Source organism: Martes martes (assembly GCF_963455335.1).
Source record: "Martes martes genome assembly, chromosome: 9".
NCBI lineage: Eukaryota > Metazoa > Chordata > Mammalia > Carnivora > Mustelidae > Martes > Martes martes.
Window position 1 is genome coordinate 112866255 of NC_137896.1, and position 26327 is coordinate 112892581.

The following is a 26327-nucleotide window of genomic DNA, read 5'->3' on the forward strand; positions in this document are numbered from 1 at the left end:
AAATCCCATGAAGAGAGTAGTTTAAAGATCTTGAAACCAAGCTTCATAGAGGTCATATATAACCCCAAATCTGTCCAAATTCAGGGAAATATGATCTTTGTATCAGAGTTGCTGAAGGTACCTTTAAATAATTAAATATTAGAGAATGTTTTTTGGAGGATGACTCCGTAGGGTTTGAGTCAGGCCTGTTCATGAGTGAAGAGAAACCTGCTAACTGAGTACCTGATAGGCTGGCTTCCCTCAAGAAAGGCCTGGTTGAAGCAGCCAGTTGGAACCAGCCAAGACCCAGGGTGATGAGATAGTCATTAGGGGCAGGGATCAAGCAGCGGGCAGCAACTCCAGGCTGAATGTGAGGTCCAAGGAATACAATGTTGAATGATGAAAGTGGCTTTCGAGAGAGGACTGAAATCCACAACTTGAAAGAAGAAGGAGAGGAGCCAACAAGAGTTGCCAAAAAGCATCAAGGGATAGATATTTTGAAAGTGGACAATAAACCATTGAGAATAAAGGATCGGCTGCCCCCAACTCAACACTAGGACACAGCATGTTCTCCCAGAAAACACCTGCTACCATCTGACCTGTTTCTGCCCCAAACAATTTCTGTTCTAATTCATAAATCAGGGAGAAGCATCAGTCAGTGAGATCCAGCCCACATGGCATGACTACAAGGAGGCCATTAATGGTTTCACCAAGTCCACCTTTGAGTCAGTGAAAGAAGCATGTGTAATTCGCCTCAAATCCCTGCAGAACATATGGATCCAAATAGCAGTTCTCAATTCGTAATGAATCCATTTCACAGAAAAAAGAAATTCAAATCAACGTACGGATTGATGCACTTTAGAAAAAACCATAAACATCATGCCACACAAAAGTAGAATTACATGTAACACCGTACAGCTTTAATTTTACAACTTAAAAATATTCAGTCAGTGAGAGTACGGTGGTAGAAAAAGGAGAACACTAAGACTTATGGGACAGAATCCCCTGTGAGGTAGGGATTATCTTCTCTACAGATGACTCACAAATGCCAAGTGTAAGACTTTTCTTCACATGGTGAGATTTGGGAAAATTTTAAGTCTTTAAGTTCTCACATATATAAAATTGGGAGGGGGGAGTCTTATCGATGTACCTGAATTATCTGGACTACAAGGATATTATAAAGCCATAAACTAGTCCCAAATAACCATTGGAGACAAAAACAAATAGAAAGAACACTGTATAAATAACTTATTATTTGACCCCCATAAAATCTCTGACACTCTCTGTCTCCCTTAAGCTATTCTTTTTTTTCTTTTTTCCTTTGTGGCACTCAAAATGCATGTGATGTACCATATGCTTTGCTTGCCAATTTGTTTATCTGCGAGCACAATGTGAGCTCTAGAGTACAAGTGCAGTGAGGGGAGGACATTTATTTTGTTCGCTCTCAATCCTCCGGGTCTTGAAAAATGCCTGCCTCTGGGTAGGCACTCAGCTGTTAAACTGAATGAATAAATATATAGCCAAGTTGTTGTCCATGACCTCAACTCAGTGATAAGCTTAAGTAATGACTATACCTTCTAAAAGGTATTTTAGAGTACCAGGAGGGTAAGGGTGAGAACTATGTATGCATGTATGCAGCATGGCTGGGTATTCACTAGCATGGGCAGAGTTGAGCAGAAAAATCTAATTCATTCATTGGTTCGATAAGAACAGAAAAGCATGTTGCCCTATCTACTTTTTTGTCACACTCAACTTTTAATGTGTGAGAGCTCTACTACCATAAAAAATGAAGGCAGATCCGTCTTGGTATAATCTGCAAAAGTCCTCCTGAGAATTTTAGAGGAGCTTCACGTCCAGGATGAACAGTGAGTGGAACTGAAATGATATCATGGAAGAGAAGCTTCATCTGTAGATGACAGAGCCTGAAATTTTACCCGAGGCTGAAGGAAAAAGTACATGGTGTATTTTTCATAGGAAATCTGTGATCTTAGCAAGGCAAAAATGAAAAGTGGCTAACTGTGTGACTTCGGTCAACTGCACAGTGACCTAATATTTCTGCTTATGATCCTACTCATCCGGTTGGCGAAGTGAAGTTACTCTGAACAGAGGTACCGTGTTTCTGTCACCAAACCGGAGCAAAGTGGTCACGCTTAGACTGACTGCATACACCTAGGTATAATAACTCATTTATTTTTTATTGCCCAGTCTAGATAAACACATTTATCTTGAAGAGGAATCGCTTGCCAATTTGGTCAGTCATATGACATTAGTAAAGTCATGAATCAGGGCTGTGGATTCCACTATTATGGATTTTAGTTACTTAAGGTAAAACTCAGGCTCTACTCTTGGATTATAATATGCAGCAGTATGTGAAAATGAGAACATGAGTGGAATCTTGATAGGCAACTTGAAATTTATGCCAAGTGGGAAATTAAAACCAAATGTACGTTCTGACCAGCACTGATCACATAAACAAAGGCATATCAAATAAGCAATTAATGAGCAAAAAATCTCTTCTCGCAAAGATCAACATCTTACAATTCCAACGACAGACACTCTCGGAGATGGGCACAACCTTCAGGGCAGAGGGCCACCTGAACCATGAACAGAGGCTTAGCGTGTGCAACCTGGTGATGAGTCCAAAGCTTTGAAACTGGGACTGTTTCTGCCAAGACTACTTTGCCCGCCTGCTCTGCAACATCTAAATGTCCTTCCCAGAGACGGATGAGTAAAGATGAACCTTTTATTATTTTCTTTATTATGTTCAGTTAGCCAGCATATAGTGCATCATTAGTTTTTTATGTAATGTTCAAGATGAACACTTTAAACAGGACTGAGGGGGTCTGGCATAATATGAGGGGGTCTGGGCCCTCACCCTGCAGCAAATCTTCTCTTGTTCTCTGTCTTTCAGCTGCACTCACCTTTCAGCTTCTGGAACATGACTGCTTCCTCCTTCCACAAGCCCCCTCAATATGCTCTTTCCTCGGTCTAAAACTATCTCCTTCCTATCCCCTTCCCCAGTTAAACCTCAATCAGGAATTTTCCCGGAAGCAACTTGTTCTGACACATTCTTACAGCATCTCAGAACCTTCCTTCCTAGCACTGTCTCATTTGTGTTTGTGTATTTATTTCTGAGATGTCTCGGTATCACTCTTCCTCACTAGACAGTGCCATGAGGAGGCACTTTTTTTTTGGTTCCTCAATGTATCCCAGCACTCAGCACAACTCTGGGTATATTACAGTAAGTTCTTCAGCATTTGTGGATGAAAAGAAAGAAGGTATAAATAAATGAGAAGTTGAACTCACATCATCAGAGTCTGGCACTGAGTGTACAAGAGCTCAGCTTCTAAGGAAAAGATGACACAGAGAAACAGAGAGGAAAACCATTAAGGGGAAAAGCTATTTAGAACCAAAGCAAAGCTGTCGCTTATCTTCCTCAGTGCCTGGCGTTGGTATGAAGTATTTATTCAATACCTAAATGAATAAATTTAAGAGGCGTGGCAATCCATCAAGATTTCTCTTTCTACTTCTGCTGCATGTTTGTGTCTGTATGCTCCTAATTCTACTAGCCTCTAGTAGCTTGCTTCTTCTTATGCCTTTTCTCTCTTTTTTTGGTCTTTTGTTCTCCACCACTCTCCACCCTGTGGTGATTATTATTTTATTTGGTCTTGGTTATTCATCACATCAAGGACGATTTGCTTCCATCAGAATTATTTCTTCCAGATAAAATCTCATATTCTTTGTGCCAACTTGCTTTCTTATATTTTCCCCTGTTAAAAATTACTTAGAACACTGCTTAGAAATTTTCTCAGAAGGACATAAGGTTGTTATAGTCCATGTTTTTGTTTTTGTTTTTGTTTAATTTTGAAAGTGGACTCACTTGGCATTACACCACTGTCAGAAAACGCACTAGATAGAAGAAACGAGACCATGATAAGAACACTCTAGTACCTACCAAGACACTGCCCATTCCAACCTCGGAACCCTTCTGTGCAGGGAACACACTGGTAAGACCCAGGAGAGTTCACACACTGCTCATCTGGACAAGTGCTTGCGGTCAAGCATTCGTCAATATCTGGAAAACCAAAAAACCAGGTCACAAACATTTTATCAGACTTCTGAAGCAGAAACATACTTTGCTGATGAAGTGGAGGGTGGGGTAGGGGAGGTGTGTTCTAGCTACATTTTGATGGAGAAAACGTTTAGTAGGTAAGTCAAACACTGTCTATGCTTAAACACCACAGGGATAAAGCACGGCCAGGTGTATTTTGATTAAAATATTTACACACATTCAAAAGAAGAACTTGGCCCCAAATGCCCAACTGGCAGGGTCAGACCTCTCACCCTGGGAGCTGGCAGCTCCTCGCGGGCCACTTCTGGAACACCAAACCTTTGAGGCAAGAGTGCAGCTTGCCAGATAGAAATGTAACAAACAGGCATGAGAATGACGAAGCCACAAATCCACCTGGCCAGAGGCTCTCTCTGCAGACAATGGATGCTCTAGGGAAATCCTTGCTCTGGCTTCACGGGCCCAAGAATACCCTGGGTTTGAATATTTTAAAGCCTTTCATAGGATAGGAATTCCTTGGAGGTGGAAAAAACACATTAGGAGAGAATGAACTCATCAAGTATTTCCAAGAGTTTCCAGAAAACATGGTGATATGATCACAGGGTAATATTTCCTCACAAAAATACACCTTATTTTTCACATTCACAGCTAACTGAAGTTATTCATCACCGTTCTTTTCAATGTGTGTTGGAAAAAAAACACCTTCAATCTGGCTGGAGCTGTGGCACAGGGAGCTACTACAGTGACATTCTGAAGAATGGTAGAACAACAGAATGGGGGACAGAAGGAGACAGGAAATGGTTCAAGAGTTTAACATAACGGGTGGTACCATGGGTGCCAGCCCCATTGGAAATAATCATTTTTCTAGAATTGGATACTGAATTCATGTGACTGGATTTAATGTCTAAGTGTTCTCATTTAAAATGTATATAGGACCCCTGATCACACTTAAAATAGAGACAGAATTTTCAGGACGGAAGCTGAAAAGTAAAAGAGATATATAATGGCTACAGCCATTCATTCTGGTAAATTTTCAAAAATTATCTCCCCCTTATCATGAGATGGGTGTGAAAAGATGCTTAAAGTAAAAAAGAGGCTCAAAGTAAAAAAGTTGAGGGTGATATTAATAGAACAGCACAGGTCAGTGTGGTAATTTTTTTTTTCCTATCAGTGAAAAATCCTTGCCAATAGACAATGACACACAGTGTTGTGTTTTTTTTTTTAGGTCAGATGTTCTGGGACTTCTTGTTCTACAAAAAGATGATGCTTGCCAGGTTCATTTTCCAAACAGCATTACATTCTTCTCTGGAAGGAATTTTTTTTTTTAATAGAACTACAACTGTTAAGTCAGAGAAGGTCATTGAAAAAGCCTGGTCCAATAAATAAGGTGCAACGTTAAGCAATACAAGACAACATCCTTGAACTTCCCACTACCCTCACCTCTGCTTGCTTGTACCCTCATCCGTAGATGAGGGACTACCTGCCCGGGAATACCTTAGCCAAGCAAAGGAAGGACGCATGAGATAATGTCTGTGAACTACAATAGATTCCTTGGAGACTGGCGCTGTTTGAAAGCAGCTTTGTTAGTGGCAGCTGAGAAAATCTTTGGTGAGCCAGAAACCTGGGGACCTTTGGTTCCGGTCCATGACGAAATTAGAAAACAGCCATGTTTTTTGGCTCCTTCTTCTTTTCAAGCCATTTCATGGGGATAGAATTATAATATTATTTATTCAGGGAACCCTGGTAGTATTTCTGTTAATTTCCACACGTTGAATGGTCCCGAAAAGTCCCCGACTGCTTCCCATTTGCTTACAGAGCTTTCCTACTTCTTTCCTACTCCTTCCCAGTTTCCATCCCTACGCCACAGTTACTAGTTAAACGTCCTCTCTTCTCATCCTGAAACTGTAGGCAGAACTTAAGAATCAGCATTTGACCCCTCTGGGGAGTGTGGCTTCGCACATCCATGCTTGTCAGGTAAACCTACACGATTAAAAAAACAACAATAACAAACCCACTCCCTCCGATACAGATGTACTGAGAAGGTCTCTGCAAAAACACATTATCAGGAAAAGGGGGAGGTTTCCAGAGACTACGAGTTCTTGAGAACCAGTGAGGCGAGAGGCACCACACAAGATACAACAGCGTGCATTTATTCTCGCGACAGCCCGGAAAGTTAACTCTGCGGCTCCCGTTTCACAGGTTTCAAAGGGGCTAAGTCACTGGCTCTAAGCCAGACTGTTCCTAAGCGTGGGAGCCAGGAGCCAAGGCCACAGTCCTGGCCTTTCCTGGGCATGCTGCCTCTCAGGGGCACAGGGAGGGTCCCTTGTAAGAGGAGAGTGGGGACACTCCACCCCTTGCTGTCCCATGGCCCTCGGCTGCCAGGGGAGACCTTATAGCTCCATTCTGATCCGAGCTGGTCAAAGATTCAGTCATGAAAAATGCTCCTGTTTCTGTCCAGATCAGAATACAAGGGGCTGAACAAGAGGCCAGGCGGATAGGCAGGTGCAGGCTGCCAAAAAACATCTAATTAGCTTTCCCTCCGAGCGCGGGTCATTAGATCATGAAGAAAACCAACCCAGAGGAGCCAGGGACAGCTGAGCGCAGCCTGCCTCAGCGTGGCTGTCCCTGCCCCGGCCTGGAAGCCCAGCCACGTTAGAAACGAGGCTGCTCCTCGGGCAGGCAGGCAAAGAGCCCCACGGAACCAGCACCATCCACGGCGGCCTGGCCCCTCCGACATGTGCTCAGGGACCCCCTGCTCTTCTGTGGGCAGACACCCACGCAGCTCTGAAGAGGCAGCACAATATATTTCTTCATGGAAATAATTCTTGCAAAAAGAACCTTTGCAACTGGGATGCAGACATGAGCAGAAAAATTAAGTGGTTAATCATTCTGGCCATGCTCTAAAAGCTTTTCAGAACTTTTTTTTTTTTTTTTTTTTAAACACAACACTAGCAACCTCATTGCTGTGGTCAATAATAAGGCAAGTTTATCTCGCGTGCTGGAATGCGACCCGCAGTTAGTCAGACGGGTGCTTCTGTGGAGGGTCGGTGAGCTAGTCCCAAAACACACGAAAGGGATGTAACGAGGCAAAAAGGTTGGAAACTAACTGTCAACAGTGGGTAAGCCTGCACCACGCTCCCAGAGGAAAGATCCAGAAGACGGAATTAAGTCTGGGTTTATGCTAAGATACTCGGCAATTAATTGTTCCAAAGTGATTTACTCTAAATGCCAGGGAAGGCAGGTGCTGAAGTAGATAACAAGGAGAACGGGAAGATGGATGGTAACCCGGACCAAGCCACTGAGGAGAGGCAAAGAGGCTGTGAGTCCAGAAGGCAGGAGGAGTGTGGATGAGTTCGTGTTGCACACACATGGGCAGAGGACGGTAAGTCCTGGGCTGGATGCCTGGCAGCCTCGGTTGTGGACTCAGCCCTGCATTTCAAGCTCACATGCACCCTGCACGTGGGCGTGGCGTAGACTCACCCTCGCAACGGCCTCCCCGGGTCATGCGGTACCCGCTGTCACAGTATTCGCACCGGAAGGCCCCTGCGGTATTGACGCAGTGCCCTTCCCCGCACACATCTGGCCTCAGGCACTCGTCAACATCTACATGAAGCAGAAAACATCGTCAACTTTTATTTCTCAGAATAGAATTTCAAACCTCTCCCATCTCCCAGGTCGGTCTGAAGCCAAGAATAAAATAACCTATTCCTACCACCATCTCTTTGATTGGTTTGACATGTTTCAAAAAATTGAGCAGGTCTGATTTATGGGGGGCCCAAAACATTTACCACTTAGGGCTCTGCACACATTGGACACCCTTCATTCAAAAGTGATGGAGAAAAGATTCCATTTTTATATTCTCCAGTACCTCGCAGATGACTATGTCATAAAAGGTGTTCAGTAATAAATTCTGGGTTGCCTGAATAAGCAATAAGATTGATGGGATCTTAAGGGAGCTAACAACCCAGATCTGGGAATTTATGCACCAGGAAGAACACTGCCATTACCTATGCAGTTAGTACCCTCCTCACTGGCCATAAATCCTGCTGGGCAAATACACAAGAAACTTCCCTCGGTGTTTTCACAGCGTCCCTGGGAGCAGAGCTGTTGGGCCTGAGTGCACTCATCAATATCTGTTAACAAAAATACAGATAAAAGGATTAGTGCAGTGTAGCATGAAATTCGGTCTCCCTGTCCATAAAATACCAGTGTATTATGCCCTGTGCACCAAATCTTCCTAACTGAGGAGAACAGTGAAAGGAGACATGATCGTAGTCCTCAGGTACTTGAAGGATGGTTACCAGGAACAGGGAATATGCTTACGGTGTATTGTTTCAAGAGCCAAAACTACAAGCATGACACTGGTGTTTCTGAGAAACAGATTTGGGACAACAAGGAAGGACCTGCCAGACTCATGAAGTCATCTAAGCTCTATAATTTGCTGTGTGACTCCCCGGTCAGCTCAGCAGAGGTGGCCGGAAATATACTGAAAGGGATTCTTCTGCTGTGCATGTGGGTGAAGCTAGACCAGATCATCTCGACTGCCCCTTTCAACTTCATACTCTAGGGTTCCAAACAGAATACATAGGATGTATGTATGCAAATTCAAGAGAAACAGCTGTGGGAGAGAGCAGGTGGATTCTTCCCTTGACCTAACCCACATGTACATATAAAACCACACAGCACAAGTCACACAGCCTGCAGAACGTCAGTTAGCACACTAAAGCCACATTAATTGGGTCTTCGCCTTTGTTGCTTTCTATTAATGCGTCTACGCCTTTGTTGCTTTCTATTAATTGGGTCTACGCCTTTGTTGCTTTATAACTCTTAGTGCTGAATTTCCTTTTTCTATAAAAGAGAGAGATTAAGTTTAGTGTTAACATAATGTACTCAAATGATTTCCATAACGCTATTATACCTCGGAGATACATTTTTTTCCAAAGAACGGTGTACAAGACCCTGTGTTTTGTAGATTCACTAACAGCTTTGTGTCAGCTTGTTTTCAGTTTAGAAATTGCTTTTAGAAATCAGATTTTATGCACTTACATGAATGTAAGTCTTTATTGCAGTATATATTAATTTTATTTTGCTAAATACATGTTTGTAGGTAGCTATTTCTACCATTTTATTGTTCTATATTTTCTTATATTATTCTACTATACCTAGAAATCTCTGGAAATTTTTTCACCTTTATCTTTTTTAAAAAATTTTTTCCACTTTTATCTAATTATATTACATTTGGCCAGGTACGTAGGTACATTGAACCAGGAGAAAAGAGCATCCCAGGAGATTAGTAAACCTCTTCTTGGGCTCTCTTAGTTCAGGGATAAAAATTTTAAAAAATTAAACACAATAACATTTCCCATGATAATTACATAAAACATGTTCTTAATGTGTAAATATTTGGTGTTTAATAATTTCATCTGTCAAAAGCGTCTCTTACCAACACATTTCCTCTGTTGCTCACTGAACCTGTAGCCCTCATAGCAAATACAGGTATATCTCACGGGGAGGTTAATGCAGTGTCCTGCTCCACAGATATCGGGGTTCACAGTACATTCATTGATTTCTTAAAAATAAGTAGAGAAAAAAACAGACATCAACAAAGAGTTCACTGCTTTCAAACCATCCCTGTGAATTTTCTGCTTAGCTTATTGTCAGGTATGCAATTAGAAGACAAAGGTTACCTCTAATTTATCCAGAGAAAATAAAAACCTGACTTCAAAAAGACACACGCACCCTTATGTTTACTGCAGCATTATCTACAATAGCCAAGATATGGAAGTGACCCAATTGTCTACCAAAAGACGAGTGGGTAAAGAAGATGTGGTATATATAGACAGTGGCCGATAACTCAGCCATAAAGAAGAATGAGATCTCTCCATGTGTGACCACATGAGTGGACCTAGAGAGTATTCTGCTAAGAGAAGTAAGTCAGAGAAAGACAAATACCACATGATTTCACTTACGTATGGAATCTAAAAAAACAAAACAAATGAGCAAACAAACAAAAAAGCAGGAATAGACCTATAAATACAGAGAACAAACGATAGTTGCCAAAGGAGAGGCGGGTGGGGGTTTGGGCAAGGTGGGTGAAGGGGAGTGGGAGATACAGCCTTCCAGTTATGGGAAGATGACGTCACCGGGATGAAAGGCACAGCACAGGGACTCTAGTCGATGGTACAGCAATAGCATCGTGTGGTGACCAACGGCGGCTGCGTGTGAGTGAGCGTGGCACAGCAAACAGACCTGTCGAACGACTCGGTTATATGCCTGAATCTAATGCAACACTGTGTCCACTTTATGTCAATTTGAAAAAAAACAGACAGTGACCTCTAAAAATCAAGTATAAATTCATTTGCTTACTTCATAATTGCTCAATTAGTTGTGCCCCAAATCATCAATAACTCCTAATGAAACAACCTCTAAAATGAACGGGAGCGGGGAGTAACTCAGAAAAAGGGTACTTTGGAAGTTGCAAGATAATGAGTTATTTCTAACTTCTGAGAGGGCCCGCAATGAGTTTCTATCCACTCCAGTTCATCTGACAGGATGGACTCGGAACCATCAGGTGAGTTCTCCTGATAAGAAATACGTGGTAACGTTTTATTCATTAGCAGGTCAAATTCAATTTCCAACAACTGTGTCCAACCTCCTCCAAAATTTCTCTTTAATTCTCAAGAAAGGTTTACCATTTCTCATCAAAGCCAAACTTCTGAGTGTAATTCACTCTTAATTTGTTAATTTCAGCATGAGCATATTTCTATTGAGGTAAAGCAGAATCTTCTTCCCAATCTTCCTTGCTAAATCCTTTGTGATCCTAATGGCTCCTGCTGGAACCTCGCTTCTTCTGTAAGGCCTGAGCAGACTCGCCCTGAGTCCTCACTTCATTCGGGGAACACACTATGGTAGAGGCAGGAATCCATGCTTAGTGAAGGCCATCAAAATGAGCTTCATGACCAAAAGGATATAAGATTACCTGAGGACTCAAAAGTGGCCTCCTAAGAGGAATTACTCTCCTTAGATAGTCTTTTTTCGATGACTTTGTAAGATGTTATAATGGCATCGTGGTGGTGGGGCAGGCCAGCTGGTACAGGGCAGGCCAGTTTACAGACAGTGCAAACACAAATCCTGCTGCCCTTTTTTTGTTCTATAACATAGGGGCCAGCTACTCAAACACTCTATGTCTCACTTTTCTGCGTGTTAGATAAATGGGAATAAACAGAGCACCAACTTGAGCGTCAGGTTCAAAAACAACTAATGCACACAGCCCAATGTCCGGCACACTACACATGTTCAATGCAAGCTAATCATTAAAGACCTACATTGACACCCGAAACCATAACAACCCTAGAAGGAAGCACAAGCAGTAATTTCTCTGACACTGGATATAGCAACACTTCTCTAGATATGTTCCTTGAGGCAAGGAAATCAAAAGCAAAAATAAACTACTGGGACTTTATCAAAATAAAAGGCTTCTACACAGTAAAGGAAACAATCAACAAAACTAGACGACAACCTACTGAATGGGAGAAAATATTTGCAAATGATATACCTCGATAAGGGGTTAGTATTCAAAAATATATAAAGTGCTTGAAATGCCTGTATACCTCAACACCAAATAATCCACTTAAAAAATGGGCAGAAGACATGAAAAGACATTGCTCCAAAGACCTACAGACAGCCAAAAGACACATGAAAAGATGTCTAACATCATTTATAATCAGGGAAAATACAAATCAAAACCACAGTGAGACATCACCTCACACCTGTCAGGGTGACTAAAATCAACAACACAAGAAACAAATGTTGGTGAGGACGTGGAGAAAAAGGAACCCTCCTGTACTGTTGGTGGGAATGCAAACCTGTGCAGCCACTGGGAAAAACAGTATGGACGTTCCTCAAAAAATTAAAAACAGAACCACCATATGATCTAGTTATTCCACTACTGGGCATACCAAAAGAAAATGAAAACACTAATTCAAAGGTATACATACACCGAGATGTTTACTGCAGCATTATCTACAATAGCCAAACTACAGAGACAGCCCAAGCATCCACTAACAGAAGAATGGACAGAGAAGATGTGGAGTATATATATACAATGGGATATTACTCAGCCATAAAAGGAATGAAATCTTGTCATTTGCAACAACATGGATGGATTTCCAGAGAGCATAACGCTAGTGAAATAAGTCAATCAGAGAAACACAAGGACCATGTGATTTCACTCATAGGCAGAATGAAGGAAATAAAACAAATGAACAAAGGGAAAAAAAGAGACAAACCAAGAAACAGTCTCAACTATAGAAAACAAACTGATGGTTACCAGAGGGGAGCTGGGTAGGGGGATGGCTCAAATAGGTGAAGAGGATTAAAAGTACCTTATGATCAGCACTGAGTAATATACAGAATTGCTGAATCACTATTTTGTATCCCTGGAACTAATACAATAATGTATGTTAAGTATACTGGAATTTAAAAATTAAGAAATTAAAAAAATAAAAATTTAAAAAAGGAAATAAGGGAGGAAAGTTCCTTTAAGTAATCCATATACTTAAATTTTTTTTTTACTTTACTGATTTAACAGTGAATTATAAACCAATAACTTTTTATGTGTAAGAAAGCCCAGCTAGCCATTATTATCATCATTGTAGATGTTATTCCTTTTGAGGTCATTTAAGACTATGTAACAAAGAAACTGCACATTTATAACAATGTTACCTTGGACTATGATCCCATTGCCACCACCAAGTAAACAATGCTTACAAGGCATGCTGCCACGGGAGAGTCTGAGTCCCCAGAGCAAGCAGACCGGGGCCTCAAGCAGGACAAGCTACAGCAACAGCCTTGGCCGAGGGGGTCTGTGGTTTGAGCGTGAAGAAAAACAGGTGTGCTACCATCACCCATAACCTACCAGGCATTCTGCAGGAGAACGTGAAAAAAGCAGTGCTTTAACAAAGACTCACTATGGACATGACGTGAATTAGGGCTGAGGCTGCTTTCCAAAAACCCAAACCACAGAATTCATTTCTCATCAACTACTATTCACTGTGCTTCGACTTTAAGACAATTGGTGCAAATCATTTGGAAAGTCACTTAGACTTTAAAAGGAAGCATATGAATACAGAGCTGCAGTATCCACTTGGATGCCCCGTACTTTAAAACTACCCAGACCTTTAGTGAGCCTATTTATGCTAATTCACTACCAGAAAAATAGACTGGCTTAGTCTGTTTAATGTAAAGTCACAGAAAACATACAGTAACTTGAAAGGCTAAAAACATGGGTAACTAACATGACTGCTTAAACTTCAGTGACTGGCAGTAATGGAAAGAATGAATTACGAAACATATACAGCATAATACATCATTGACAGGATAGGAAAATGCTTATTTGTTAAAAATATATAGTTGGTTACAAATATAGAATATAATCTAAATTCCAACATACACAGAAAAGACAGGAAAGAAAGAAATCTCCATGTTATGATTATGGGAATTAGTATTTGCTGCTCTATATTTTTCTTCATTTTTCAAAATTTCCACAATGAGCATGTATAATTACTTTTATAATCAGAAGTCTTCCTTAAAAAAAAAAATCATTTCTATGCCACAAAAATCTGAAGGTAAAAAGTCACCTTCTCCAGGTTAAAATCCTAGATGCTCGGCGTTCTCTTCTCTGTTTACAGGAATTCCTTACAAGAATAGTGCGAAAATCGCATCTCTAGCCATCTCTCCCATATTGTAGGTAGATGCCTTCTCTGAAAATTACTGATATTTACTTTTCTCGACTTTCTCTGTAATTACTGATCTTCCTTTACAGTTTTCTCTGACATTTTCTTAAAACAGAAAACATATATTGATCAGATTTTAAAAAAAGATCAGAAGATTAATTAATATCGTCGGGGACAAGGATTCAGAACAAGTTCAAAGTCTATAATAATCTGGGGTTTTCAGGCAATGCTTGAGCAGGACTCGCTGCCCTAATGCCCACACATACCAATTTGCTGATCACCAAATTATCTATAACTTTCCAAGCGTAGCTTTAGAATGGAAGTTTTACATGTGTGAACAAAAATCTTCAAAACTATGTGATGTTTAAATCAAATATAATACGTCCTTACACCATAGTCTGCCAACATATTTAAACTGTTCCTTTTTATATCAGCTCTAAAATAGGGGAAATACTGAAGAAATGTGCTGCTTAGTCTTTGGAAACAAAGTGAATATAATGGCCTTTTCTTCCATTCTAGTATCTTCAGTAGAAGCTATGAGGATAAATATTTATGAGGCATGTTTGAGGATCTTTAGTTGATTACCTCACCGATAAAATTTATAGAGATACAGCCTAAAAAGTTTGATCCCAGTTGGCAGGGTACTAGTGTATGTAAGAAAATGTTACTCTGACACCACTAGAGGGTACTAAGAGATACATCAAAGGAGTGGAGGGACATGTACTAAAACATACTTGATTTCTACCCTGTTTGTCCCATTTTTTTTTTAATGTAAGTGATTAATTAATGTAACTTTCATCAGTGTGGCCTCAGAGCTCCCTTCCATCCATCTGTGAGGCAGGATTCCACTCTTGTAAGTAGAAAAAAGAGTTGTAACACCATCAAAACATCTCAGAATTTTTAAAACAAGTCTCCTAACCACCTCTGCCTGTGCTTTCCCCTCCTTTTCTATTAGATTTTCATTCTCCAGGATGTATTATTACACAGAAAGGCGAGTGCTGAAGGTACTATCTTGAGGAAGATTTGGAAAAAATCTCTCATTTTTTTCTTTCTTCTTCTTCTTCTTTTTTTTTTTTTTTTTTAGGAAAAAGACATTATGTTTTTTTATTTTTCTAAGAGGCCACTCATACATAGGGATGTGAACCTGTTCCCATATAATGAATCAGCTTATGTTAAAATGTACAATTCTTTGAGTAGACTGTGTGGACATAAGCACAACAATTATTGCAAAACCTCACACAGGAAGCACTAATTATTGGTCTCCAGGGTACTCTAGTTAATGAAAAGGTCTAGACTTCTTTAGCATGTTTGGTTTCTCAAAGCGATCATCAAGAGGCTCTTTCCACTGGATTCATCCCTAACGCTCATCACATGTCCCCTGTTCCTCAAGAACACCTGAACGTTTCCTACTCTCTGTGCCCGAGACAACTTTACCTTCACCTGGTCAAGGACCATATTCTGTTTCTTTCACTTAGAGTTCCGTTTAGAACCTGGAAAAAGAGCCCTGACCAAAAGCCAATGGAAAACCAATATCCCAGCAATAAGACCAACAGTGGATTTAAGAGTTTGATATCTTCAAATGTAGTGATCCGAAGGGGCACGTGCACCCGAATGATTATAGCAGAAATGTCCACAATAGCCAAACTATGGAAAGAACCCAGATGTCCATCAACAGATGAACGGATAAAGAAGATGTGATACACACACACACACACACACACACTGGAATACTATGCAGCCATCAAAAATGAAACCTTGCCTTTTGTAATGACATGGATGGAACTAGAGGGTATTATGCTAAGTAAAATAAATCACTCAGAGAAAGACAATTATCATATGATCCTTCTGATATGAGGAATTTGAGAGGTGGGGCAGGGGGTCAGAGGGGGAAGGGCAGGAAAAATGAAACAAGATGGGACTGGGGAGGGAGACAAACCATAAGAGACTCTTAATCTCAGGAAACAAACTGAGGGTTGCTGGGGGGTCGGGGGAGGAGGGGTAGGGAGGCTGGGTTATGGACATTGGGGAGGGTATGTGCTGTGGTGAGTGCTGTGAAAGATGTAAGATTGATGATTCACAGACCTGTACCCCTGAAACAAATAATATATTATATGCTAATTAAAAAAATGAATTTGGTATATTTATTATATTTTTTCCAAAATGAAAAAGAAAGCTTTTTGGCAAAATATGAGAATGAGTATGCTGACCTTTCACTTTTTTCCTCATCAGATGATTACTCAAAGTAAGTAAGTTAATAAATAAATAAATCAAGCCTGGAAATATTAAAGCATGGTGATTTTAAATGAAAAAAGGAGTTCATTTTCCATCAGCATACATAGTTTACTGAAGCCGTAATGACCGGCAATACACTTTAGGGACAAACATTTTTTAAAGGGGTCAATTCTGAACTTTGGAAAAGCTCTGATGAGCAAATAGTTTTTATAATGTTGGGCCGTGATCATTACAAAGGTTTCCACAAGGTAGTCATGGAAGTCAAAGAATAATTTCTGGCTGTTATGCGAGGACCATGGAGGAAGTTTGGGAAGAGGAGGAAGAAGGCGTCAAATGTTAATTCATGGAAAGGTTTACAAAAATGCTCTGGCTTCCTAGCTGCCCCACAGTGAGCATAAATTGTCCCACAACAATTGAAACAGATGTTTCCACTTCGCAATTATTTGCCAGAGGTTTGATTTTCCAACCTATCCTTGAGCTATTAAGACACTATGCTAAATCAAGAATTTATATGCTGAAATGTATAATTTATTTGGAAACAGTATGCCAATAATGTCACAAGCCACCAAATCAGCTGTTATGAGTGGAAAATATCACACTTATGTCCTGCAAATATGTGGCTCACTTCATAATTACTGCATGTCAAAGTATGTTTGAAGGAATCTGAAAAGGCTCCTTCCAATCTCACCACCATAAAGATATCATCACTAAGCAATGTGGAGCTGATTTTGTTTATTTTAGATTCTTATGTATTATTCTACTCCTTTCTTCAACTTGTGAGACAAACTAATAGTGACAAGTAAGATTTACCTCCTCTGTGTTTTAGGGAAAAAAAAAACCAGTGTGTAACAATCCAGACAGAACGGATCAGACTGCTCCCTCAATCTATATGTTTGGCTCTCATATCAAACCAATGGGAACATCTATAGTTTGATTTAAATTAAATTTGATACAAAACAATCTTCTTGTTCTGGTGTAGAATGCTGATTATTGTGTAGCTCTAAAGTTGCAGACCATTTTAATTCAAAGACTCTAATATTCTCCCCCTGGATTGTTTCAGAAAGATTCCTCTACTATAGGATGTAGGAACACCTATAAATGCTGCATAAAATTTCGACGTCACCCTTCCTGGAAGGAAACAGTCGTGCTTCAAACATGTGATAGCAGGTGCTGGCCCTGTATCATTGCCAACCCCAAATTAAGCTGTCTCCTAACAACTTCATAGAGCACAGCCACTTTTTTGGGAAAAAGCTCTGTAGTTCAGTTGAAGCTAAGTATCTTCAATTTGTTTTTCCTCACACAGCTGCATTTACATGGCAAAACTGCATTCATCTAGTCAACCTTATTCAACCTCTACGAAGCTTGCTTGCAAAAAGTCCACCCATTGAAGTCTGCCATTGTTGAAAAGGCACAAAACTAAACTTGCACACTGGAAAACAGAAATATAGAAATATATAGAAATATAGAAAACAGAAATATACAGTTTTCAGACCTAGTACATTGCATTGTCACACTGCAATTTTCCTTTCTAATAATATGAGGTCAACAGTGCGAAGATTTTTGCTGTCCAAGATGGTGTATCGTATCTTGGTGTATGTTTCAGTGCATAGCAGATTCTCTTACAGATGTGCTTAATAAAGCAAGCAGACTCATAAATGACTTCAGAATAGAGAAGAACTGTTTTAGCCCCGGCCATTAAAAAACAACAATAACAACACTATCATTTCATTGCATCACTCTAGAAGTACTGAGAAGATCTGATATTTCTCTATCACTTAACTCAGTATTAAGAGTAAAATCAAAGAGCGGTTGCCATGCATTGACTGGGGAAGGCTACAGCTCTGGCTACAGGTGCCCCGAGCTGGGTAAAACACAGTGTGGTCCATGATGTGACTCCATACTCCTCTGTCAAGTGCACTTTGTCTTGGAACACACAGGTGCTTTCTAAAAACACTTTCCAGGGGTGCCTGTGTGGCTCAGTTGGTTGAGGATCCAACTCTTGATTTCGGCTCAGGGCCAACATCAAGGGTCCTGAGATCAAGCCCAGTGATGGGCTCCATGCTGGGCTTGGAGCCAGCTTGGGATTCTCTCTCTCTCTCTCCCTTCCCACTCCACCACGTCCCGCTTACACATGCACTCTCTTTCTTTCTCAAAAACAAAACAAAACAAAACAAAATGCTTTCCAGTCTGATGTCTCAATTCAAATATCTAAGAGAACTTACAACCACATTTTTGAGAAAACAGTCAAAAGGTTTTTTAACATATAAAAATGACATATTTTTATATGATTTATTTTATATATATGTCACTTATGTAACTGTACTATACATACTTAAGGTGCACAACTTGATGTTTTGATATACATACGCATTGTGACATGATCACTGTAATTCACCTAAGTAACAAACTGAGCACGTTTTTATTTGAAAAATTATGCATATCATGTTTCTGAGGAAGGAATATTTTAAGAAAGGCTGCAGACTCCTCTACTGATTTCTCTTGTTATATACAGCCAACCTCATCCTGACCGTAAGTCGGCATGATACATTTCTGATCTATTTCTGACTATGAAATATTTGCCCACTATACAGTATATGGAAAATAGAAAATATTCTACAATACCCCCACATCTCTTGGATCCTACTATAAAAAACAATCACTGTTAATATCTGGCATATTTTCTCCCAGGATTTTCTCAATGTATAAGGTGTTTATTTACTTATTTATTTAATATTTATTTTTAAAGATTTTATTTATTTATTTGACAGAGATCCCAAGTAGGCAGAGAGGCAGGCAGAGAAAGAGGGGGAAGCAGGCTCCCCGCTGAGCAGAGAGCCTGATGCGGGGCTCGATCCCAGGACCCTGAGATCATAACCTGAGCCCAAGTCAGAGGTTTTAACCCACTGAGCCACCCAGGCACTCCTGTTTGTTTTGTTTTGTTTTTTTTAAATAGTGTTCTCCATTCCTTCATTTTCATATACTTCGTCTTGTGTTTAACAGCATTTTGTGGCCATTTTCTGCTAGATTTCAATAAAAATTCTTCAAAAATAGTGTATTTCATGGTAGCATCATGTTCCAATGCCTAGATGTAGCATAATTATCTATTTCCCTATAGTTAAATATTTAGATTGTTCCTACTTTTTCGCTATTACACCTGGTGCTGTGGTAAGCATCCATTTATATAAATCATTATCTCAGCCTTCAGGGACATTATTTTCTCACACTAGATATTTTAATATAGGATTACTGGGTCAAAAGTTATGAATATTTTGGGGGTGCCTGGGTGGCACAGTCAGTTAAGCATCTGCCTTTGGCTCAGGTCATGATCTCAGGGTCCTGAGATCGAGTCCCACATCATCGGGGGAGGGGGGTGGTCCCTGTTCAGCAGGGAGTCTGCTTCTCCCTCCCCCTGCTCATGTATGTGTTCTCTCCGTCTCTTTCTCTCTCTCTCCCTCTCAAATAAATAAATAAATTCTTTTTTTAAAAAAAAGTTCTGAATATTTTAAAAAAAAATTTTTTTAAGATTTTATTTTTATTTGAGGGAGAGAGAGAGCGCCAGCATGCACAAGCAGGAGGAGGGGCAAAAGGAGAGAGAGAAGCAGGCTCCCCGCTGAGCAGGGAGCCCAATTTGGGGCTCGATCCCAGGACTCTGAGATCATGACCTGGGGCAAAGGCAGTCGCTTAACCCACTGAGCCACCCAGGTGCCCTATTTTTAAAATCCTTGGTACGTTATGCCAGTTTGAGCTTTCCAGAAGTGGTGAACCAGTTTACATTCCTTTCAGCAATGTGTCTGACCTCAATTTTACTCCAGTAAAAATTAAATGGTAATTTGATAATAATTATTTTGATCTGCATTTCTTTGATTACTGGTTGACATTTCCTATTATATGTTTTTTTCTATAAATTACTTGATTTCATTATCTTTGCATTTTTCTATCAGTATTTTTATTGCTGACTTATAAGAGCTCACGATACATTAAGGATACCAACTTCTATGCTCCTGGTTTGTTTCACATTATGATAAACGTTTACAATGTGTCACTAATGATTAAAATTATTGTAAGGAATTTTGAAAATATATAAAAATAAATCGAAGAACAAAGATTATCTGTGATCCTATGAATTGGTGACGGTTGAACACTTTGATGTACTTTTTAATTTATTTATGTATTTTTGGTGTTTTACTTGTTTACTTATCTTAAGATTTTGTGTATTTTTTTGACAGACAGAGAGCGTGCGTGCAAGCAAGGCGAGGGGCAGAGGGAGAAGGAGAATGCGGGGCTCGATCCCAGGACCCTGAGATCATGATCTGAGCCAAAGGCAGACACTTAGCCCACTGAGCCCCCCAGGCACCCCTTTGATATGCTGTCTCTTTTTTTGTGTTTGCAAACATTTAAAAAATAAAATTGGAATCATACTGTGTTCTGTATTGCTCATTTTGCCAGAAGCATCTCCTCGTGACATTAAATAGCCTTTTACAGCATTAAAGCTATGTGATATTTCACTGTATATGTACTATAATTAATTTAAATGTTCCTCCTTTTTAACAGTATTTAGATGATTTCCAAAGATTTGCTATCATGACTAACCTGCCCTGAGCAATCTCATACCTTTGATACAATTTTGATACTATGTTTGACAGGAGGCTCACCCCCACATCTCAAGCGCAGGCTGCGGCACGTACCACCACACCCACCTGTGACTTGAGTCGGCGCAATGACTTGGCTGGCACTTGATGTAGAAGCTTCAGGAGCTACTTCCACAGGCACGGGAGGTGATGTTTTTTCAATCACTACTATAGGAGAAAGAGGGGATGAAAAAAATTAAAGCCTGTCAGGTGCTTGGAGGTCCCATTCCAAAATGTAAACGTAATTTAAGTCTACTAACATATCACAGTCCTGCTTGGATACAAAGGACTCTTACAGCTCCCGAAAGCCCCTGGTAGTCACCTATAGCCTCAGTTTCAACATTCAGCAAGAATATATGAGAACAATTCAGAAGCCAAGGAAAAATGAGCCTTCATCGAATGATGACCCTCAAAAGTGTTCTAATAATATATACCTACTCCTGGTCACTGAAAACCATGAGAAATTTAAGTTCCTTCTACCATTCTAGAACGTACAAGACCACCCCTACACTAACATTACGAGTATATTAATATTCTTAAGCATATCTTTCATGTGGCACTTCACTTACGAATTCTAATGATTTATCACACTTTAAAATCAAAGACGAAAGAATCCTTATCTTGCTCTTTTATTCATCAATAATACTCTTACAAATAGCACAGATCGACAGAGGTTACCTGGAAACTGTGGGTGCAGGTGAATAGTTGAGATGCCTGGAGAGAGCTGGGGTTGACCAGGCTCAAGTTTGGTTTTCTCTTGATCCAATGAAGGTATTTCCTGGGCGGTTGCATTAAAAAGAAAAAGAGAGAGAGAGCAAGTACTGAAAGTAGGAATTATCTTTAGTTTCCACACATTACTATCTTTAGTTGATTCTACTCTTAGAAAGCCAACAAGTATCATGAGACACTCGACAATGACCTGTGCAGTTGTGTGGGGGAAAAATGCATATAAGAAGTGTTGCTGAGCTATGACTAAAGAAAGCCTTTAATTTCCCCAGCAGTGCTGACGCATATACACACCCCGACCCGTGTCCGTGGGGTCCAAAGCAAAAGGTCCCTTTAGACACCATAAACAAATGCATTGGCTCAGGGGCCCACATCTGGTCTCAAACAAGGCAAAACAAACCCCAATGGAGAACTAAGCTGTCCTCTCACGGACATGGTGCCCTAGCCCTAGCAAGATGACCAGCCACACTTTGCAGAGTAAATAAATAATGGGAACAGCACATGTGTCAACCAAGAACACACAATACATTCAAATATTTTAAGCCAGGCAGTCAGTAAGGCCTTTCTGAACCTCCCATCCAGTAACCGTGCACCTCCAGCTCTCAGCATAGTGGTAGTCAAGCAGAGCAACACAAACACAGGGACCTGGAGAAGCACCCGGGGCTTCCTCACGCGTCCGGTGGCCCCATCCCGTCCCCTGGACCGGAGGTGAAAACACAGACTGGCGGCACCTGTGACTCAGCTTCCCGTTAGAGCTGCTTGGGGCCCCTGCAGACTGAACCAGCAGGCCAGCAGGGACAGCAGCTGGGGCCAGCATGCCCCCTCCCCATGACCTCAGAAGCATTCATCAGGTTACTTGGTCACGGCTGCCCTGCACACCGCTGCCATCTCCCCCAAAGCTCACTCCCTAGGTCTGTTTCCCTTTTCATCGCCGTCCTAATTTCAATGATCTGTTCTTTTGCTTTTTATAAAATAGATATCCTGCCTGAGTAGCTCATCAAAGACCCAATTTCTTGGCATGAGTATTTAGAGTGACTCCATTTAGATCTTCCATGAGTACCTCCAATCCATCCCCGCCAAAGCCCTGCAGGCTCTCATTCCGCGGTCTGCGTGGCTGTCAATGCCACAGGCATTAAATCAGGTTTCAAGTCACGCTATGGTCCCTGCTCTTTCATTCTTCGTTCCAAGCCCTGCCCAGCTGCACTGTTCTTTATGTTTGTTGACCTTTTCACACCCACAGCCCCCACTGCCCTGGTCTGGACTCTCTGTCTCATCCTGTTTATTATAATCATCTAACTGGTCTCTTAAGCTCCCTCATCTCCCTATCTCAGTTAATCCTGCTGTGATTCATCTTCTATAAAGACTGAGCACCTATTACTTTCCCCCACATTTTTCCATCTTAAGAATACAGACTAATCTTCCATTACCTATTAAAGGGGACCTCAATCAGTCACAATTGCAACCCATTCCCTGCAGCCCATGGTCAATGTCTGCAAGGAACAGACCACCATCAGGTGTTTATGAACTCCTGAAACTTATAGACAGCATTTCCCCCATCAGCATGGAGCAGCAGACTTCCTAATCAATGCTACTTCTCCACTGGACAAGTAGAGTCGAGAGAGAGGAGCACAGTATCCCCCCCTGATTACAACTGCAGTTGGATTTCAAGCCTTCCTCAGCAGCCCCAAGTTCTCCTTCTAACCAAGCCTCCCCTGTTCCCCTAATTGACCTCTTGCTATCCCCTCCATTGCACCTATGCACATATAATTTCCCACCCACAGGCTACCCTGCTTTCTTTTTATCCATCCTTAATATCGTGAGACCTCCGTGAGGAGTCAAGACCGCAAAGACTATGACAGCATTTTCGCCACTGTCTCATCTCCAAAAAATTTACAATGTAAGTATACAAGGAAAAGTTCAGGCCCTCTTTCAGAATTTAACGAGCGTTACCATAAACTCCATCCTTAACAGCGAAGAAAATAGGTTATCAGGGAGCTGGCTGGTCTGCTTATGCCCTGAGTGATTCCTTCCACATATCAACCAAGACTGAATTCAAAATCAACAAAATTGCAAACCACTATACACCACTGACCTTTAGAAACACAATCCAGGAGCTGTAAATGTGCATATAAAATAGGCACATGTGTTCTACTTCTTTTGGTGTCAATATAACAACATTCTTCTTTGTTGGCTGCTGTCACTCTAAAATCCTACTTCTTTGTTGTTCAGGATTCTTTCAGAACTTAGGGTAGAACCCTGAAGTTATTCTATCCCATATACATAAGCTAAAAATTTTTAAAACTTTTATAATAATTTACAGGTGTTCATGCCATCTGAATTCTAACACTTGTGTGTGAAGATTTAACAATGATCTAATTTTCATGTTATTAAAGAATCAGAGCAAGACTCAGACAGGGAACAATATTACATAAACAGGACTTAGATCCAGCATATTTGTATATTTCCTATGAATAAATCTCAAAATTCATGGTCCCATTTTTATGCCAAAAAACCCAAAAGGCTGACTTAATATTTCTCTAAAATTTCTAAGAATATTCTAGTATTGGATTGTAACTTCCAACGGTAAGCTAGCTCTGTTCTTTTTTTAATGTAACCAAACACCACACATGTTAAATTTTAGTTGACTTAAGTACTTCACTCAGTATATGAGAATATGCGGAATATATATATATATATATATATATCTCCACTCTTATATATATAAGAATTCACAATTGCATATAATCTTTCTTTCTATCCACAGTCCAGGCCACCATGAACTGACCTGAATTCTGTTTAAGCCTCTGATTCCATCAGTCCCACCTTTTTCTCTCACTACAATTTAAGTTCATGAGAACAAGGAGTTTTGTCTGATTTGTTCTCGATTATTATCCTAATACTCAGGATAGTGCCAGTTATGTAATAGATGCTCAATAAATATTTCCTGAATGAATGCTATATTTCCTCACACCAAATAATGAATACTAGGCATGTTACTGTATTTAAGTTTAAAAAATCCAGACTATCAATAGGTATTCTAAAAGAAAATCATTTTGATAGTAAAAAAAAAAAAACAAAGACTTGCAAATAATGAATGAATTACCTTCTCAGGGGGTGCAGTTGCCACTAAAACCAGAAAAGAAAGAAGGACATTAGTACAATCTAAGTCAATACACCACATAATGGTTAAAATTTTAAAAAGCAATAAAAGTCAATTGTCACTCCAAAAGGATTAAGAATCAAGCAAAATAAAATGCAGAATTATGGTTATCTACAATTTTGGAGAATTTTACACATGACCAACAGACAAATATTCCATGCTATAGCATTCCTTAACTACCAAAGTTCAGGTAGATGTGATGAAATTCTTTCCAACTCTCTCATTGACTGAAAAGGTTAAAGGAAACAATACTTTCTGGTTCATTATTTTAGGTCTAATCTCAATTTTATGAAACTTCCCACATCAAAAAATATTTTCATTAATTGGTCATGTACTTATCCTCAACATAATATATGATACTGGATGTTAATGTTAAAAAAGAAAGCCACTTATTTCAATAAGAGATCTAAGACTGGGTACTGTACTCCTAACCTTTATTGAAGCCCTGTGAGCATCGTCAGTAAGATAAGCTAACTAAATTAGAGGGAAAGAAATCACAAGCCAAAAAAATTTAATTAGAGATTAGCATCAGTATATTGAACAGATTACGTATTACACAATCATAACATTATTGTGAAGCAGTGGGAGTGGTTATGCCTTTGGATTTAGAAAGACTTGCTTCTCATTAATCAGTCTTTAGTATTAGTCCTCCAGCTTATGATTAACAACTACTGGGGTTTTTCTCATTAGTCATCATCTCCATGAACATTAGTGTATAGTGTTGGTAGATGCCTAACTTCCAAAAGCAATGAGGGAACCAGATGGCTTATCACTGCTGCTATATTCTCATGGTTGGAAAAAATCAACGAACAGCCTGTCCTGCCTAACCCACCAAGGAAGTCCTGAGGCAGAAGCTGGACCAGAGCCCATTTCCTCCTGCCTGTGCAGAGTCTGAGCCATTGCAAACATCTGCAAACATACCCCAAGAGTCTGAGCCATTGCAAACATCTGCAAACATACCCCAAACATACCCCAAGAGGAGCAAAACAGTCAATACTGTCAATTCTAGGTGAGGGCCTCCCTGCTCTGCCTAACAAGAAGGGCCACAAGTAGAAGAGTGAAATAAAACAGGCTAGAGCACAGAAAAATTCAGAGATCTGAAAAAAGACCTCTCTAGAAGGCAGTTTGGTCAAGCGCCTGATTCTCTACTACCCTAGATACCTTCTCTCCTCACAAAATCCATAAATGGGCACCCTATATTCTGACCCATTAAACTGTGAGAAGCCAACAAGAGCGTCATTAAAGAAAATACATATTCTGTATAAATCTAAAATGTTTGCTCCTCCTATGTGGGATAAACACTCTTAGGATAATAAAGATATATTCAAGGGATTGAATATGCTGGCTTATATAAAGAGACACAGTCAAGGTCAATTGTCTCTAGACTCCTAGAATACAAAGCCATACCCTCTCTCTTGGAAAAATGTGCTCCTCGGCCCCATTACATACTCTGCCTATGACACTTGGCAAGCCATGTACCCTCTCTAGGTCTCAGGCTTCTCAGAAAGTCAATGAAAGGACTACACAAGGCGATTTCCAAGATCCCTTTGGGGACTCTCCTGTCCTGCCTCATTGTTCTCCCATGATCCCTGACTGTCTGTTGCCCTCTATTTCATGGAAGCTCCATCAATGCTTTAACTTCTTTAAGTCTGTGGATTCCACTTAGTGAAGTACATAACTATTTATTAAATGGCCCTCTAGACAAAGAAATGAACTAGGGTTATTCGCTAAAGGATGTAAATTACCCTTCAGGAATAAACATCAAGACAAAGTAGCCCCCAGCATGCCCTGAGATCACC

The 26327-nt window shown here is 40.3% G+C and overlaps 1 protein-coding gene across 4 annotated transcripts in view; it reads right to left on the reverse strand.

Moving 5' to 3' along the window:
• LTBP1 (latent transforming growth factor beta binding protein 1) overlaps positions 1-26327 on the reverse strand; it is a gene marked incomplete at its 5' end in the record, with an annotated part of 397053 nt that overhangs the window by 102832 nt on the left and 267894 nt on the right. For all 4 annotated transcript variants that reach the window (XM_080814316.1, XM_080814315.1, XM_080814314.1 and 1 more), the window contains 7 exons: positions 3935-4054; positions 7529-7651; positions 8056-8181; positions 9492-9617; positions 20712-20810; positions 21321-21420; positions 24472-24494. In XM_080814316.1, the coding sequence (XP_080670442.1) occupies positions 3935-4054; positions 7529-7651; positions 8056-8181; positions 9492-9617; positions 20712-20810; positions 21321-21420; positions 24472-24494 (717 nt within the window). The remainder of the gene's footprint in view (positions 1-3934; positions 4055-7528; positions 7652-8055; positions 8182-9491; positions 9618-20711; positions 20811-21320; positions 21421-24471; positions 24495-26327) is intronic.